A 19,844-nucleotide genomic window follows, 5' to 3' on the forward strand; every position below is an offset into this window, starting at 1 on the left:
CAGGGCACTGAGAGCCCGCGGCAAGAGGTTGCTCGCTGGAAACGGGAATGGAATCGTAGAAGCAATTCTCGCGAGATGTAGAGAGGCTGTAGCCTGGCCAGAGGGGCGGAGGCCTATAGCGGGGCCACGTGGTGGCTCGCGGAGCTGAGTCTCCGGCGGGCGTCCAGTTTGGGTCTAGGTTGGAGTTGGAATCGTGGAGATGCGGAAGGAAACCCCGCCCCCGCTAGTGCCCCCGGAGGCCCGGGAGTGGAACCTTCCCCCTAATGCACCAGCCTGTATGGAGCGGCAATTGGAGGCTGCGCGGTACCGGTCGGGTGAGCCTAGGTCCTGGGTCTGGGAGTTCCCTCACCCCACCCCGAATGCCCTTTCCCGGGACTAAACCTTCCAGCCTTCCCCCAGCCCCCCGCTTACCCCGCATGCCATCCTCACCCCTGCCTCGCGTCGCTGAGCTCAGTCCCCAGCCGTGCTCGGCGTTCCTGGGCTTCGATCCAGACCTGGCCAGCTGGCTGCTGGGCGGTCACCAGGGAGATTAGCCCTTCCACTCCTCACGCGCTGACAACTTGTATCTCCCTTAGATGGGGCGCTTCTGCTCGGGGCTTCTAGCCTGAGTGGCCGCTGCTGGGCTGGCTCCCTCTGGCTTTTCAAGGACCCTTGTGCCGCCCCCAACGAAGGTTTCTGCTCCGCTGGAGTCCAGACGGAGGCCGGAGTGGCTGACCTCACTTGGGTAGGGGACAGAGGTATCCTAGTGGCTTCCGATTCAGGTGAGTCACTTTCTCCTCAACCTTACAGGTGGGATGGAGGCCATGGGTATAGGTCGGGCTGTGCTCAATTTTTAAAATCCCATACTTAGTGCTGGGGGGAGCTTGAGGGTGTTGGTCCCGAAGGAGAGTAACTGTGTAGGTAGGAAATACCTTCCCCAAGATTCCAAATTGTTTGGTGGAAATTCCTAGTATAATCCATAACAAAATTAAGAAATTAATTGGAACTATTTTTCTTCTCTGTATCCACCCAACCCCAAACCAAGGATAATCTTGATCTTAAAGATGATGCCGAGGCCAATCTGTGCTCTTTCCATTTCTTCCCATTTTATTCTTAAATGCCTTTATTCTGCTTTCTTTGCCTTGAATGTCAGTCTCAGCAATGGAGGCTTTGACATTAAAAAAAAAAGAAATCAGAATATGGACGTTGGCAGGCATTGCATGGAAGGATAAGTGTGGGACATTAAAGATTGAGCCTCTCTGGCGATTGAGCTTGAACACTCTATATTCAGGGCAGCTATCTGATGATTTTCTATACTTAGTCACTGTACAGCATATTTTTATGTTATTCAACATATTTTTATGACTCTAAGACATTTTTTCAAATTGTTCAACAAATACTTTAGTGTCCAAATAACTGGGAATATTTAACCATACGGCCTCTGTGCTACTCAGATGATTGGGGAGATTTCCTCCTTGTCTCCTGAGAGCTTAGAATCCTGGAAGCAAATTTCTGTCTTGGCATAATCCAAGCTTGTTTCCCTCACCCTACTCCCCACCCCCAACAGGTGCTGTTGAATTGTGGGAGCTGGATGAGAATGAGACACTAATTGTCAGCAAGTTCTGCAAGTATGAGCACGATGACATCGTGTCTACAGTCAGTGTCCTAAGCTCTGGCATGCAAGCTGTCAGTGGTAGCAAAGACTTCTGGTGGGTCCCTCCTCTCATTGCTCCTGTTTCTGGGCCTCCTTTGGGTGTCTTTAGCATCATATTAGCCTCATTAAATTATGTTTTGGGCTCATTATAAGAACCCAGTGACTAATTATGACATGCCTATAAGGTTTTCTTAGAGATTTTTGCAATCCATGGTAAAAGTAGGCTGTACCAGAAGTCCAGTAGGCAAAGACATAGGGCGTTCTTATTTGAACACACGTTTTTATGTAGGTAGTGTAGGTCAAATTAAGTCTCTGTTTCCTTTTGCTTCTTAGCATCAAAGTTTGGGACCTTGCTCAGCAGATGATTCTGAACTCATACCGAGGTGAGTGCATGTTCTTTCCTTTTCAGTCCTGGCCTTGGCTGTTTTGTTTTTATTCTCCCCTTTGGACTCTTTGAACTTTGCTTGCATGTTAGTGATATCAATTCTTTGCTCTCCTACCTGGTAGTATATTTCTTCCAAAACTACGGTCAGGCTCCAATGTCGATTCTAGCCCTTTTCATAATTTCCCTATATTTTTTTTTTTATTGACAGCCTCACCACCTTCTTGGTCACCTGAGGCTGAAAATCCCAGTCCTCTTCCACTCCTCCTGTTTCCCACTATCAGTTGGTCCCCAAGTTCTTTGGAGTCTTTTTCCATTTCGTCAGTGACCTTCCGTTCCATTTCTTATGCTCCCATTTACTTTCAGGCTTTATCTTATTACAGACGGTGGCACTCATCTCATTGTTCTACCTGTAATCTTTAGTCTTTCATTGGTTTCTTGTGGCTTGCAGGTTAAAATCTCATGGTCATGTCCTGGCATTCAAGCCTTTTTCCTGTCACTCCTTCAAGCATACCATGCTATCTAAACCCGATCACAGTAGATCTTTGGCATTCTCCAAGTATAAACCCTGATACTTGTGAATCTTGAACTTTTGAATATTCACCTCTATAAAATCTCATTTTTTTGGTAAGAACCATCACTTTCTATTAATGTTCCTTTTTCTGCTCACTTTCATTAGCAGCACTAGCAGTTGACTTTATTTTGGGAGCCATTCCTCATGAAGATACCAAATCTTAATGAAGATAATGTATAGAGCGTTAATGTGTGTGTGGCTAAGAGATGTAGATATGGGTGATCACTGGTTCCCCCAGTGACTAAGTGCCTTTCTCTGCCAGTTCTAACTTCAAAGTGCGTGATTCAGATATGAGCGAAGCAAAATCATAAACTCATATATCTCCTGGAGCTTCATGGTCACTTGCAGATAGTTAGACAATAATGTTAAAATGTCAGTGCTCAAAGTCTGCTGTACTTGCCTTTTGTTTCCTAGACTTAGGATGTGTTTTTCTGGTCAATGCTAAATAACTCTTTTTCAGCACTTGTTCCTTTCAGCCTTTTTAATTAGTTCTTTGTGTTTATTCTTATTCCCCCCACTGATTCCAAATTCCTTGAGGGCAGAGGAACCACATATTTTTTTTTCATCTTTTGTACTCCCCCATGGTGTTTGTCCCAAAGCTTTGCTTTTCTCAAGTGAGCAATACATTCCTTTTCCTCGTGTTGGCTTTCCATGGATTCTATGGAAGGTAGTTTGAGCCCACACTTCTGTCTCAGGGCAGAGCCACATTCAGACTATCTCAGAAAGTCTGGTTAAATCACTTGGAGAAGTTGGTTTCCACAGCCTGTAATTAACATTTAGCGGAGACCTTTAACATTTTTAGCATGTAGCCCTAAAAGAATTTTGAAAAAGTGTACCCTCTCACACATTTTAAAATTAGTATCTAATTTAAATTTAACTAGTTGCAAAGAAAGTTATATCTGGCCATGTCATTTATTGTACACTTTTATAATATATGTTTGTCAACATTTTGGATTTGCAGATTAAGCTCATTTAATTTATGTAAAACATCTACCAAATAACCTAACTGCCAAAAACCATATGCACTGTTAAGCCAGTTGGCCAAGTGGGACTTAACTTTCAGTCAGAAAAAGTCTGACTTCATTTTTAAATTCAGATAAGCTTGTGTATGTCCTTATGACAACCACTTGTCATATGTTTCAAAATTCTCATTATTAAAGAGAAGAGATCAGTCACAGAACCACACTTGTGTTTGTGGTGTGGCTGAGAAAGGCCAGCCTCCTTCACAGAATTTTACACAAGTGCTCTTTCTTTGTCTCAGGAAAAGCCCCTTTTGTTTTATGCCTTAGGTTTTTATACTCCTGAGCATCATGGTAAGGTTTGGGGTGGGTGAGAGGTGTGTATTTCTTCTACACATGGGAGAAGGGTGACTGTGAGAGTAGAGGTCAGCACTGCTGGCAGGTTATAGGCAGCTTCTCAGTTCAATATGGAAGAAGAACATTAGAGAAATTCCCTTAAAACTCGCAGTGTCCAGAACTCCCTCAGAAGTCTTTGTATGCTACCTGGAGGCATGTGTGCTACTGCTATTCTAGGATGTCTTTACTGTAAATTCCTCTCCTGTTCTTATTCAGCATTTAATTTAGCTTTCATGTCTTTAGTGATTCGTTTTTCTCCAGGCCTTTTGAGTTTTTATAATGACATCAACATTTCCTCTTAGGTTTCATCTAATCCAAAAAGCTCACAGGATTTGTTAATTTGCATCATGAGACTAGGCCTATTTCTCACACCCTCCCTCCTACCCCTTCATAGTGTCTGGGCTGCTTGATAGTAATGCCTGCATCTTCTCTGTCTTATTTCTTGTTCTGTCTCCTTTACAGCTCACTCTGGGCAGGTCACCTGTGTTGCTGCCTCTCCCCACAAGGATTCTGTGTTTCTTTCATGTGGTGAGGTGAGATATAATCTCTTTTTCCCTTCCCACATCCTAACCGCACTCAGACCCTTTAGACCTAAGTCTAGTGTGGAGGGCTTCTGGCCAGCAGCTGCTTCTTTGGATTGTGAAGCCCTTTTTCTGTTCCTTCTTTTAGGACAGTAGGATTTTACTGTGGGATACCCGCTGTCCCAAGCCAGCATCACAGATGGGTGAGTCTGAGAGCCAGTGGTGGGAGAGTGATACTAGGAACCCACCTGGAGGAGGCTTTCCTTGGCCAGAGTCAGAGGCAAAGCTGCCAGATGCCCAGTCACTGACAAAATGACACAATTGCTTTCTTTGCCACTGAGGCACATTGTGTGCAGTGGGTCCCAAGAGGAAGGACTAGTTACTGGGTGGGTCACTTACATTTCCTGGATGGGTGAACAAAGGGGTCAGAGCTGTTATCTTCATGCTTTGTTTTGAAACTTGCCCGTGACTCACGTCTGGAAAGGGCAGGAGGCTGATGGGTAGATGTAGGTTGTGAGGGTCAAGGATGAGGACAGGACTGCCTTAGCAGGGCTTGGGACACTGAATAAAGGTGCTCCTGGGATTTCGAGTGACTTCACCTGGGAAGCTTCGGCTCAGAACTGGGCTCGGAGTCTCGTTCCAGACCCCTCTTCCTCCCTTTGCAGGCTGCAGTGCCTCTGGCTACCTTCCCGCCTCCCTGGCTTGGCATCCTCAGCAGAGTGAAGTCTTTGTCTTTGGTAAGGCAGCATGTCGAACTGTGTGTTGACTCTGGGAAGGGGAGGATGAGCCAGAGAGCTGACCCCATAATTCGAGACTCTGGCTGCTCAGTCTCATCAGCACACCTGGGCGCAAGGTGAATTATATTAATGGGGGTGTAGGGAGGTGGGATGATCCCAAAGTGGTTTTAGTTTAGCTTTGGAGAACATGGTGATTTTTGCCCTCGTAGATTTGATTCCTGACTCTTTGCTGTGGCTCTTGTATTCATGGCTAGAAGTCAGTGGGCCGCAAAGCAAGTGGATTGCTACATGGGGAATATGGTTGTATAGTACGGACAGTTGCATTAACACGGTGATATGGCTGTGTGTGTGGTGACATAGTTTATGATAACGATTATGTCATCCATTAATTTAATTTCCAGAACCCCCAAATGACTAGTTATTCCTACTTTACCAAAGAGGAAGCTGATGCTCAGTTTCTTCCCTTGCTCTGTAATGTTTCTCTGTAATGCTTAGGGTGGTTAACTTGTTCAGGATGGAGGACCTAGCATTCAAATCCAGATCTGGCTGAGTCCACAGCCCATGCTCGTAACCTCTGTGATGTACTCCCTCTTTCCTTCAGGTGATGAGAATGGGACTGTGTCCCTTGTGGACACCAAGAGTGGAAGCTGTGCCCTCAGCTCAGCTGTGCACTCCCAGTGTGTCACTGGGCTGGTGTTCTCCCCGCACAGGTACTGTCCTTTGTCATCAAGGGCCTGGTGGGTATGAATAGGAAGAATGAGGGGGGATGCTTGTGTTGACGTAGCATTAGCTGATTGGGTAGCTCCTTAAAGCAGGCACTGTTGTAGCTGAGGTTTTGGAATGTGAAAGATCTCTTAAGACTGTAGTCCATTTTTGGGGTTGTATGGTCTCTGACTGCAAATGGCTAAAATATGGTCTTGTTCCTGCCCGACACCCAAAATGATTAATACTGCGGGCTTGTAGGGCTGTGTGGTTGGAAAGCCTGTGTTTCTGGATCATCACTGAAGCTACAGGGAGGGACTAGATGGGATGGTTAGTTGCCAGGATGGCTGTCAACCCTGACTTTGCTCCATTTTCCTCATCTTTCCTTGGAACTTGTGCCTAGACTTGAGTGGTAGCCAGGCCTTAACCCAAAGTGGGGATCAAGCCACCTTCTCTGATCATTTTAGGTGGGCTTTGGGGACTGCCCAGTCAGGTTTTGTCTTGAGAACCATGGGCTTTATGTTTCCCAACCTCCTCCTTGTCTCCTAGTGCTCCCTTCCTGGCCTCTGTCAGTGAAGACTGCTCCCTTGCTGTGCTGGACTCAGGCCTTTCTGAGGTGTAAGTGTGCCGTGGAGCCCTGTGATCAGGAATCAGGGAGGGGAGCAACACGTGGCTGGGTCCTTTTTCTCTTTGGAAAACTGGGTTGTCTCTTTCAAGGAGACTTGGTGATGGAAGCAGGCCGACTGCTGACTGTCTCCCTGTTCTGGGGGCTGACTCACAACCAGCTCTGTCCCTGGTAGAGGAGGAATGTGGTGGTGGGTGTGATTTCTGAGCCTGGCATTCCGACTGACTCCCAGAAGGAGACGGTCTACCCTTTCCACAAAAAGAACCTCATGTAGGAAATGCAACCTGCTATAGGGTGAAAGGCACCAGACAGAAGATCTGATTGTACTTCCTTCTTTGCCATGAGATGCTGTCTGATACTGGCTCATATCACCACCCTTGGTCTAGCTATCATTTCTTCTATGAATATAGGGTCCTAGACTGGATGATGAAGTCTTCTGTGGGTAGCTACACCACTATGCTGGTGACTGGGCCATATATATGGTGAAGTGTGCCCTGGGTGTGTTGGGTCTCTTCTTTCCATTTCTGCTTTTTCCTCTGTCTCTTACTATGCCCACACTTTTCTTTGTTCTCTTGTAGGTTTAGAAGCCGAGCCCACAGAGACTTTGTGAGAGATGCTACTTGGTCCCCGCTCAATCACTCCCTTCTTACCACGGTGGGCTGGGACCATCAGGTCATCCACCATATCGTGCCCACAGAACCTCTCCCAGAGCCTGGACCTAAGAGTGTTGCTGAGTAGATTGGATTTCAGACAAAAAGCAAATCCCCAATGAGTATCCACTCCCTTTGCCCCTTCCCTCTCAGTTGGTGAGACAACACAGGAGCCTTTTACAGTATGTTGGTACACCAGATCTGTGCAGTTAATAGGCATTGTCTCTCAGCCTGGGGTAGGCTGGATTCTGGGGTCCTGTAGCCAGGGAAGAAAAACTTCCTTGAACATGGATATGTATGTATCTGAGTGTGTATGTGGGTAAATAGTTTTTGTTGATGGGGGGAATAAAAAATCCATCCCGCATCTTTCCCAAGGCCCAATCCCCATTCCCCCCCCCCCCGCCCCGCACCCACCCCAAAGTTAACAAAAGATTTTATGCTTCCCACGTAGCTTTGCATGAGGAATTTGGGCCATGTCTGTATGAGGTATGGGATGTGGGCATCCCTGGATTCTTGGAAGCAGCTCATAGAGATAGGAACAATTTTATTTTTTTATAGAGCTTAAATTCACCTTTGTCATGGGCAGTGCTTCCATTCACATCCAGCCCAGCTCACCTTGAGGAAGAGCCAGGACACTCACCACAGTTCTGCGCATCCCTTGTTATTAAACTGAGCCAGAAGTCCAGTTTCTGGCTTAATAAGAAGTTTGGCTGGTACCTGTGTAATGCCCCCACCCTACCCCCGACCCCCATGGAGTTGTGTATATGAGAGATGAGTGTATTTCTGTCATAGGTGCCATAGAAGAGTTTCAGGATGGAGAGCTTAAAGGCATTTCAATTAAAAACTGACACAGACTTGCATAGGAATGTCTGCCACTTTCCCACCTGAAAACAGTCTGGGGCCTGACCTTTTTTGCCTCTGGGCCCCTGTTTCTGGATATAGGAAGCCTAAATGCTATTTTGGGGGACTCTGAAAATTTTGAATTCGGCATCAGAGAAAGAATCGGAAGTACCAGTCAGTGAAATAAAAAGTTGATTCATTGTTGGCTTGTCTTTTGAAGCGTGTATGTGATGTGCCGTTAGACCTGCTACTTATGTGAGTCATCGGGGTATCTCTTATAGCCTGTTACTTTTTGGGTGCTTCCCCAGCCCCCCAGAGTAGCTAGTTGGAACTTAAGGTAAATATTTGGTTACTTGGTTGGTGGCTACTGCCACTTAGAAGTTATGGATCAATTACTGATTGTATTGAAACTAAATTAAATCAATTATGTCCTTTGTGTTTTGCAAGTTTCGTTTAGCTAAAATATTATGAAACTGGGGCAGTTTCATGGGCAAAGTATTTGTAAGTAAAGCTTCTGTGTTTCACCCTTGCTGAGCGTGAGCTCTGTTCTCACAATTACCCTGGAGTAAAAACATGGGAATTTGTTGTCATATGATCTAACTGTCGGGTCTGGGGGAAGATGGAATTGAAGCCCTCACTGTTCGTAAGTGTAACTTCTTGGGAGGTAATAGGATGTGTTGGTAGAAACACTTAAGTTCTTCCCAGCGGTAAAAGCTTAAAATTTGTGATCACTTAGAGAAAGTGAGGTAGAGGGTGAGGTGGGTAGGAATTAAATTTTCATGGGCATGTTCCTCATGGACTGAAGAATGGTAGAGAGAAAAGTCAGTGCAAGAGATAAGAGTCCAAGGAAATGAATATAATATGTCAAGGTGGTTAAAATGACATCAGCGAAGGAAAACCTAGAGTTTGAAGAACGATGTTACTTAATGTAAAAAATATTAGTTTAGATTCAGATAGATCTGTGCTGATGCAAGCAATTCACATCTATTCATGATCATCACCAAGACATTTGCAAATGTAATCGAAGTCACAGTAGGAATGACCCTCACAATTGTGATTGAATGTGTCTATAACAGTGAGAAAAAAAAAGATGGTTCAAAATAGAAGGTGACCTCAAAATAATCAGAAATGCAGTATCACATGCAGTGCTGTTTACTAGGCCATTGACTTGGGAGTAGTTTCAGTAGAGTGAGCACAGATTTGCTCACCACAGGTGGAAATGGGCTCATTTTGTTTTCTTTGTTTAAAACCATACAAGCATATATTTTGCATTTAATTTCACTGGTTCAAATATCCAATTGCTGGAGTAAGTCCATTTTCCTATCCTTATTCTTACTGTGAAGTCCACTAACCTGACCGACTATATTCCACCTCTGATTTCTGGTGCTCAGAACAACAAACACTGAGGTTGGCTCAAGTACTGTTTCAGGTAGCTCCAGACATCAGGCTGGTTCTCCAAGATCTGTCCTGCCCTATAGGACGGTAGGAGGCTGGTCAATTACCAGCTCTATAGGCATTAACTGCTGATCCACAGTCGCATTGAGGCAGCAAAATCACCCAAGCTCTGACTGCTCTGGACTCCCAGCCATGTTTCCTCTGGGCAGCATTACAGAAAGGGCAGGAGATTGGGACGGTGGGTGTGGGAGGGTCCCTGTAGTTTATTTGTATTTTTTTTGCGGTATGCGGGCCTCTCACTGTTGTGGCCTCTCCCGCTGCGGAGCACAGGCTCCGGACGCGCAGGCTCAGCGGCCCTGGCTCACGGGCCTAGTCGCTCCGCAGCATGTGGGATCTTCCCAGACCGGGGCATGAGCCCGTGTCCTCTGCATTGGTAGGCGGACTCTCAACCACTGCGCCACCAGGGAAGCCCTCTGTAGTTTATTTTTTAATCACTCAGTTACAGAGGGCTCCAAAACTCTTGCCACATCTAGACCCAAAAGTAAAGGGCTCTGATTTGTAAAATGCAGATTTCTTGTTGCATTTGGACAATATGAGCAATGTGCTTTCATATTCTTTGTATTTCTGTAGTTGTTTGACTTAACTGTATCTACAAACTAAAAGAATAGAAAAAAAAAGGTTTGTTCCAAACTATACTTACATAAGCATTTCTTTCAGTAAGACGTACATCAAATATTTGTATGCATCCTAGGGAAGTTTTAGGGCACCTAAAGAGAGCCAACATATGTGAAAGAAGCTGAAAGAATTCATATCAAATCACCATTCGTAGCAACTTTCTTACTGCCAATATCTGGGTCACACTGAAATTTAGAATCACTTGTGCAGGGAACTGATTTTGTTTGGAAAAAGGGTGAGGAAGCTCTAGTCTCTATTTTGATGTAATTAAAATCTCTCAAGAGCATCAGCAGTCTATATAGCTTGATTTTGGAAAAGTAAAGGAAGCAGACCAGTTTTGAGCCCCAAACACATTTTCTTATTGAGTTCTCCATCAAAAACGGGCAGTTGTGGAGTTTTTCCTCTTCATTACATGGTCGTAGGACTAGTGCAATCCAGGGAGTGAAGGAGGTGCAAAGATCAGGACAGGAAGCGTTAACTCATTTTAAGTTATAGATACAGTCACTGATCGTAAAATCTTTTATCATCTAGAGTAAGGTTTAATGTAGTCCTCAACGTATTCTGGAAACTCTCCTTGTCTTGTAAATGATGTTCTGCTTCTTCAGTATATAAGAGATCGTCAGAATTCAAAAGGTCAGTAAGTAAAGGGTTTCACCCCCAAACACCATCCTTTCAACTTTCTGGTGGGAAAGCCAGTGCTACTGGGTGCAAGTTCCTTCAGTGAATGTAGACATCTCATTGTCACTGTGATGTTGGTTGTCAGATTCTGGTATATTTCACTTTGGGAGGCACCATGTTATAAGCATTAGGAACTTCAAACTAAAATTGTCCACTCCAATGGTAACCCTTATCTAGGATCTCAGCTGAAAGGAATGAAGCTTGTTTGAATCAGAAAATGTACTTTACATGTGTAAGTATATCAGCTTCAAATTCTGCCAGATCTTTAACAAGCAACTTGTCTCTCACAGAAACCTTCTGATTAGGATAGAAACTGGCTCATGTACAGGCCCCTGACCATTATCCAATGTCAATTTGCCTGGCAGAGTTAGCATTAATGCTACCTTTGACCTCGGCACCTGGAGACACAGGCTGGGTGCCCCACACCATTCCTGGGCCCCTGTTGCAGTCTGTACTTGGCAGGGCCAACGTGGGCCTTGTTTGTTTTTCTTAAGTTGTTTTTTAAAAAAACATATGGCAAAATATAAAATTTACCATTTTAACCATTTTAAGCGTACAGTTCCCTGGCATTAAGTACATTCACATTGTGCAACCACCATCCATCATCCCAAGTTGAAACTTTGTGCTCACTGAACAATAACTCTCCTTCTCCAGGACCTTGACGACCACCATTCTACTTTCAGGTCTATGAACTTGACTATTCTAGGTACCTCTATGAGTGGAATCGTGCAGTGTTTGTGCTATGTGTCTGGCTTATCATTTGACTTCATAAGGTGTTGACTTGCTCCTCAAAGTGTGGTCTGTGCACCAGCAGCATTGGCATCACCTAGAACTTGTTAGAAGGGCAGAATGTTCAGACCTCCGAAATCAGAGTATATTTTCACAACTTCCCCAGTGACTCCTGCATGTTAAAGTTTGAGAAGCATTGGCTTTATCTACTGAGAATTCTAGATGGGTCAGGAACCAGGCAGGGAAGTCACCAGCCATTCAAGAGTGAGCAGCTGTGGTGTATCAGAAGCTTTTGGGCATTGTGTGTGGTAGTGAGCAAGACAGACATGGTCAGTCCACACTTCAGCAGCTTAGTCTAGAGAGACAGGAAGGAAATAATGTTTCAGTGCTAGCCAAAAGAAATAAAGGTTGCTAAACAGAAGGATGATAGCCAGACATGAAGAAGTGGTAAATCTTCCCTGATGAAGTGACATTTGGATTGAGTCCTAAAGGTTGGATGTGAGTTAGCTGATGCTTGGGGCTGGGGAAGAATTCCTGATGGAAGTGGCCGTGTGAGTCCTGCTGTGGAAGGAGCTTAGAGCTTTCTAGAGAAGGAGGTCACTGCAGCTAGAGCTAAATATGGAGGTGGGGGTGCAGGATAAAAGATGAGGTTGGTTGCCGCTGGATGGTGGGTGCTGTGAGCCATGCTGAAGATCTCAAACAGCGAAGTAATGTGTTGGATGCGCTTTTGAAATGGATTCCACTGATGTGCTTTGGAGGGGAGACTATGGAAGCTTAAAGGGGCCTGGGTTTTGTTTTGTTTTTTTCTTTGACCTAAGCCACCAGGGTGTAGGCAGCTGAACTAGGCTTGGCCATTTGGCTACTCCCATGTAGGACTTAAATCTGGAGGTAGTGCAGCAAAGATTCAAAGAATGGGTATCTGGCAATGACGAGTGACAGCCCAGTGGCAGCAGCACCAGTCCCACCAGTGGAACTTTCTAACCAGACTTTCCATGGCAGGACCCCGGCAGTCTTTTTTTTAAAAATAAATAGTCTTTCTTGGATCCTGACTGTGTTTTAAGACTGGTTCTTGATACTGAGTTGTATGAGCTGTTTATAAATTTTGGAAACTAACTCCTTATAGGTCATATCATTTGCAAGTATTTTCTTCCATTCAGTAAGATGTCCTTTCATTTTGTTGATGGTTTCCTTTGCTGTGCAAAAGCTTTTAAGTTTGATTAGGTCCCCTTTGTTTAATTTTGCTTTTAATTATTTTGCCTTAAGAGACAGATCTAAAAATATATTGTTATTTATGTCAAAGCGTGTTCTGCCTGTGTTCTCTTCTCGGAGTTTTGTGGTTTCAAGGCTCACATATAGGTCTTTAATCCATTTTGAGTTTATTTTTGTATATGGTGTTAGAGAATGTTGTAATTTCATTCTTTTACATGTAGCTGTCCAGTTTTCCCAGCACCACTTATTGAAGAGACTGTCTTTTCTCCATTGTATATTCTTGCCTCCTTTGTCATAGATTAATTGACAATAAGTGTGTGGGTTTATTTCTGGGGTCTCTATCCTGTTCCATTGATTTATGTGTCTGATTTTTGTGCCAATACCATACTGATTTGATTAACATAGCTTTGTACTCAAGCTTTGTGGTATTATTGTTCTGAACACCTGAATTAAGGAAGTGTGATACCTCCAGCGCAGTTCTTTTTTCTCAAGGTTGCTTTGGCAATTTGGGGTCATTTGTGGTTCCATATAGATTTTAGGATTACTTGTTTTAGTCCTGTGAAAAATGTCATTGGTATTTTGATAGGTATTTCATTAAATCTGTAGATTGCTTTGGGTAGTATGGACATTTTAACAATGTTAATTCTTCTAATCCAAGAACATGGGATATCTTTCCATTTCTTTGTATCATTTTCAAATTCCTTCATCAGTGTTTTATAGCTTTCAGAGTATATGTCTTTCACATACCTGGTTAAGTTTATTCCTAGGTATTTTTTTATTTTTGATGTGATTGTAAATGGGATTGTTTCCTTAATTTCTCTTTCTCATAATTCATTATTACAAACAAAGAACCCAATTAAAAAATGGGCAGAAGGCCTGAATAGACATTTTTACAAAGAAGATATATAGATGGCCAACAGACACGTGAAAAACTGCTCAACATCACTAATCATCAGAGAAATGCGAATCAAAACCACAATGAGATACCACCTCACACCTGTTAGAATGGCTATCACCAAAAAGTCTACAAATAACAAATGTTGGTGAGGGTGTGGAGGAAAGGGAACCCTAGTACACTGTCAGTGTGAGATTGTGAATTGACGGAGCCACTATGGAAAACAGCATGCAGGTTTCTCAAAAAAACTAAAAATAGAAGTACCATATGATCCAGCAATTCCACTCCTGGGTATGTATCAGAAGAAAACAAAAACACTAATTTGAGAAGAGTCTTGCACCCTAATGATCATAGCAGCATTATTTACAATAGCCAAGGTACGGAAGCAACTTAAGTGTCCATCAACAGATGATGGGTAAAGAAGATGTGATGTACGTACATACAATGGAATATTATTGAGCCATAAAATGAAATTCTGCCATTTACAACAATGTGGATGGACCTAGAGAGTATTATGCTTAGTGAAATAAATCAGACAGATAAAAATAAATACTCTGTGTTATTACTTATATGTGGAATCTAAAAAATAAAACAAATGAATGTATATAACAAAACAGAAACAGACTTGCAGATACAAAGAACAAACTAGTGGTTACCAGTGCAGAGGAGGAAGGGAGGGAGAGGTGAGATAGGGGTAAGGGATTAACAGACACAAAATACTATGTATAAAATAAATAATCAACAGGGGTATATTGTACAGCACAGGGACATATAGCCATTCTTTTGTAATAACTTTAAATGGAGTTTATAAAAATAATGAATCACTGTGTTGTACACCTGAAACTAATATAATATTATAAATCAACTGTACCTCAATTAAAAACAACAGACTGATTCTACAACATGCCCATTGATTCTAAGTTGCCTTACAGGCTTTCCTTTGAATTCCTGTTTTGATTGATTTAGCCAGAGCTGGTGTCTGTTTGCAGCCTCACCACCCTGACAATTACTGTCTTGGTCCAGTGGGGAAAATGCTGCATGTTCTGTGAGGTTGGAAGTGAATAGAAGCTGTTGTCAGAGTTACGGGAATCTTCCTGCAAGGTCATCACTGTCATCAGGAATAACAGCCCCTCTTCGTTGATTTCTATGAAGGGTATTTTCTGTCTTGTTCTGACCCTGCTCTGCTGACTCCACCCCCGCCCCCTTCCCCAAGAGTCTTTCTGGGCCCCATCCACTCTCATGTGCCACCAAAGGTTGGGCAGCTGCTTATTAACATACACTTTAATAACTGTAGCAGGCGCAGTTGGCTGTCGAATAACTATTCTCCCTCCTTCCTCCATATTTACCAACAGGACTTTGATTTTGTTCAGGTACAGGTGACCATGTCCTTTAGAGAAGAAACACATCAAGAACTTGGGTCCTGGATGATTGTGCTGAACACCTGAATTAAGCAGTGCTGATTAAGCCACCTCTTTTGGATTTCTTTTAATGTGAGTTAATAAGTTTTAATTTTGATTAAATTGCTTCTAGTTGAGTTTTCTGTTGCACCTAACAAATGCAAATAGTTAATAGTGCATTATATTTTTGAGTATTTACCTTTTAAACACTCTATTTAAAGTAATACTTTTAATCATCTGGATACTCTGAAAGGTAATTATTACTACTTTTGTTATATTCATTCATTTTTTGTTTGTTTTTAGATTCCACATGTAAGTGAAAACATACAGTATTAGTCTTTCCTTGTCTCACTTCACTAAGCATAATACCCTCTAGGTCCATCCATGTTGTTGCAGATGGCAACATTTCATTTTTTTTGATGGCAGAGTAACAGTCCATTGTACATATATACCGCATCTTCTTTATCCATTCATCAGTTGATGGACACTTAGGTTGCTTCCAAATCATGGCTATTGTAAATAATGCTGCTATGAACATTGGGGTGCATGTATTTTTGTCAAATTAGTGTTTTCATTTTCTTTAGATACATACCCAGGAGTGGAATTGTTGGATCATATGGTAGTTCTATTTTTAATTTTGTGAACAACCTCCATACTGTTTTTCATGGTGGCTGTACTAATTTACATTCCCACCAAAAGTGTACTAGGGTTCCATTTTCTCCATATCCTTGCCAACATTTATTTTATTTTATTTTTATTTATTTTTTTCCAACATTTATTATTGTTGTATTTTTGGTGATAGCCATTCTGACAGGTGTGAGGTGATATCTCATTGTGGTTTTGATTTGCGTTTCCCTGATGATTAGCAATGTTGAGCATCTTTTCACGTGCCTGATGGCCATCTGTATATCTTCTTTGGAAAAATGTCTATTGAGGTCTTCACCCATTTTTTAAATTAATTTGTTTGCTTTTTGAATTGGCTGAATTTTTTGTGTATTTTTGAATTTACTCCCTGGTCAGACATATCACTTGCAGATCTCTCTCCCATTCAGTAGGTTGTCTTTTCTGAAACATAATTATTAATATTTTAATGTTATAGGTGGGAAAACAGGCTCATAAAGATTAAGCAACATGATCCAAGATTATATGGTCTGTCAGTCAGGGTCCTAAGGACAACAGGGGGTATACTCAAATTAAGATAATGTGAGGAGGGTTTATTTACAAAGAGACTAACTACAGAGTTTTGGGAGTGGTGTAGGGGAATCATAGAGCTAGTATAGGAAGCCAGGGCTAGAAGAGTGGAGCTGTTACAGGGAGAGGTTACCTGAAACTGGAAGAAGAGATAGTCAGGTCGAGCAGTCTTCCTTGAGAGGAGCAGTGAACCTCGAAGGAGGGTTATGGTCATCTTGATGTGACCTCACAGGGAGTGATCCTTAGGGGAATAAACACCCTGACCTCACTCTCCTTCCTCCCTCTACTCTTCTGTTAGGCAGAGCCCACTGAGCTATTGGATGTAGTCCAAACAGACTGACTTGCAGGGGCAGAGAGCAAGGTGGAGAAGGATGGGGAGATAGAGGGACAATTGGAAAATATCTGTTGTGGTCCAGCCTGTTTGCCCTCTACTGTCCTCTCTTGTCCGAAATGCAGGTCAAATGTCGTGACCTCAACACAAGAGATGCCCAAAGTTCCATCAGCTATTTATCATCATGGGATGATGTTCATTTGTTCATAATTTCACTTTAAACCTAAACAATTAGCCATCAACAGTGCCCTCATATAAAGTAACAGGAGGGAAATGGGAAGATAAAAACAAGTAATATAAAATATAGCTGTTACAATCCCTACTTCTATAACTGGCCACAATGGCCAGTTGCCTCTTTCTAAGCCAGAGTGTGCTCCTTGGCTGTGCTTTTTCTTAGCTCATTCATTCCAAAGTCAGACCATTTAATTGCTGGTTCTGGACCTACAAAGATAAATCAGTCACGTATCCTGACTAAAAGAGCTCACAATAGATGAAATAGTTATTTAATTTTAAATTTAGGGTAATAAGGGGTAAGTAGATACCTGATCTCTGGTTTGTGATGAAATTAAAAGAACAAGAACAACAATGAAAGCAACTCTGCTTTAACTGGGTTTTTTTTCACCCTTGGGATTATTAATTATCAATACTGGATTATTCTTTGCTGTGGGAGGCTGTCTTGTGCTCTGTAGGGTGTTTAGCATCATCCTCAGCTTCTACCCACTAGGTACTAGTAGCACCCCTGCCTCCATCGTGACAACCAAAAATGTCTCCAGACTTTGCCAAGTGTCCCATGGGGAGCAAATTATTGCCCAATTGAGAACAACTGGCTTAAAAAGTAAAGAAAGAGGCCACTGCATGGATGTGTAGCAACGTATTTATATGTCTCCAAATAATGGCTATTTAGTCAGTTGGGATTTCCCTTTTGTTTTGTTTGTCTTTTGTTGTTACAAATAAACCTGCAGTGAACATACTTTCTTTGCGTACTTGGGCAGATATGTCTGCATGGCAGATTTCTAAAAGTGAAGTTGCTGGGTTATAGGATTGTGATGTTCTCAAAATGACTTCTAAGGAGATTGAATAAATAGTGTTACCTTTACTGCTTTATTAAAATATTCTTTTTCAAATTGCCTCAAGTTTTACACTTAAATAATATCTAAGAAATAATGGCGTTTTTGGATAATTACATTTTATAACACACATTAAAATAAACACATAGGGGCTTCCCTGGTGGCGCAGTGGTTGAGAGTCCGCCTGCCGATGCAGGGGACACGGGTTCGTGCCCCGGTCCGGGAAGATCCCACATGCCGCGGAGCGGCTGGGCCCGTGAGCCATGGCCGCTGAGCCTGCGCGTCCGGAGCCTGTGCTCCGCAACGGGAGAGGCCACAGCAGTGAGTGGCCCGTGTACTGCAAAAAAACCCCCAAAAAACCACATAAATATTAAAATTAAAAAATCCTAACGTACAACCAAAAATCATCTTTTATATTAAATATTGGGAAACAATGCTCTAGTCTATCTCCTTCATTTTAGAGATGTGGTAAGGCTATTTCAAGTTTACACTGATCTGGAGTCAACACTCTTTGTGTTCTTATGTTATTCAACCAATTGCTTTTGTTCGAGTCATACTTCTCCAATTCTTCCACATGAGAATCATGAAAAGTTTGGTCAAATGCTTTGTTAAACCCACAGCTCTTCACGTCTGTGATCTTGCCTTCATCTAGTTGAGTGTGTAGAATGTGGAAGAGGTTGTGCTGCAGTGGGGATTTCTTCAGCAAGCCAACTAAAAGGTATTGTACGTGCCTCTTCTCATTTCGTGAGAACAGGCTGAGCATTGGGAAGGAGTGTTTCCTAAGCATCTGGGTGGGTGTGTGAAAATACAAAGCAACGGTCGTACTTTTGACAGCGGGAACCCAAGGAGGAGGATTGGGAGCGAGCAGTGCGACGTGGCACAGTGACTTTCAACCTGACCCTCACTCAGCATTTCACTGTTCATCATCTCCTACACACAGAGGCTTAGTTGCCAATTCTTTGGCACAGTCATCCCTGAATGAAGCAGACGTCACTCCTGGGCATCCATTGTTATATCTTGCCATTCTTCTCAGCATCATTAGTCACTTTTGAATGTATGGAAGAGGGAAGTCTGGGATCCAGCCTTGCCCACTGCAGCAGACTAGGAGCCCAGAACACTGAGCCAGGTGCAGGTGAAGGAGGTTCAGTTGGCAGGCAGATCTGGCCCTGTGATGGGTACAGCATGAACAGCTAGTGCTCCTGGCAGGAGTCTGGGTGGAAGGGCACAAACCTCGTGGGAAATCTCAGTGATGTGCAGGAGGTGGGGTGAAGGGAGACTTAGAAGCAGAGAGAAGCAGGCATTCACATCAGGGTGGTCTTAAAAGACAGGCAGTAAGGCCCCAGGAGCCTGGCAAGAATGAGTCAGGACCCAGCCCCTAGGAAACAACTGGTGCCTACAGTTATAAACCAGGAAGAGAAATCAAAGCAGAGACCCAGAAACAAGACTTAAGGCACATGGGCTGGGAATTGGGAAACAAGTAAGAGCTTGGTCACTAGAGTTAGAAACCGCACCAGGGGTAATCTACCAATGGTGCGAGATGTTGCCAAATCTGATCTAGCACTGCATTCAGGGACTTAATTATCTCCTGATTCTGGTTAATATTAGCTCAAGGTATGGAGGGTGGCATTGAACATGCAGGTGGGACGTAATGACAGTGCAGGCAGGAACTGAATCTCAATCCTGTTTAGAAACAAAACTCATGTGATTTCCACTGCACTCATCGAAGAGATACGAGAGAGACACACACTAGCTCTGGAGGATGTGATCCATGTGCTCACTAGACTAGAAGCTTCTTGAGCAGAAACTGTCTTCATCACCACATACCCAGGGTGCCTATCAGGGCCTGGCCTGTGCTGAGTGAATATTCATTGAATACATAAAGGAAGGCAAAGAGGGCTGAACAAATGGAGACACAGCCTCTGTTGGGTGGGGTGTTCTCTGGCTTTCCCAAGTTTCAGTGAAATATCCTTGCCCTAAACATTCTATACCAACTTATTGTTCTTATTCCATGATATCCAAGCAACCTGCTGATACAAGTTAAACTTTCCTAGTTTCTTCATATTGGAAATGAAGTGAGTTCAACCACTAGTCATTGTTACTTCCCAGTGTCATTTATTATATTGACATCTGGTTAGCACCTCAGTGGCATGTGGATTAGGTGAGCTGTGTAAGTCTCCAAGAGGATGAACATCGTGGATACATTGAGAACATCCAGTTTCTGGTTCCCCCTGATTGAGGTTCACACCCTGAAATATGGG

The 19,844-nt window shown here is 43.1% G+C and overlaps 1 protein-coding gene across 1 annotated transcript; it reads left to right on the forward strand.

Annotated features, from left to right (window-relative positions):
- Nucleotides 1–178: 178 nt before the first annotated feature.
- WDR77 (WD repeat domain 77) lies at nt 179–8,350 on the forward strand. The gene is made up of 10 exons (XM_082833262.1): nt 179–314; nt 576–761; nt 1,547–1,688; nt 1,967–2,016; nt 4,407–4,477; nt 4,614–4,668; nt 5,131–5,202; nt 5,804–5,912; nt 6,454–6,522; nt 7,108–8,350. The coding sequence occupies exons 1-10, from the start codon at nt 200–202 to the stop codon at nt 7,265–7,267; spliced, it is 1,029 nt and encodes a 342-aa protein (XP_082689388.1). The 5' UTR covers nt 179–199; the 3' UTR covers nt 7,268–8,350.
- The last annotated feature ends 11,494 nt before the right edge of the window (nt 8,351–19,844 follow it).

This window comes from Leucopleurus acutus (assembly GCF_964270905.1).
Source record: "Leucopleurus acutus genome assembly, chromosome: 2".
In the NCBI taxonomy this organism is placed as follows: Eukaryota; Metazoa; Chordata; class Mammalia; order Artiodactyla; family Delphinidae; genus Leucopleurus; species Leucopleurus acutus.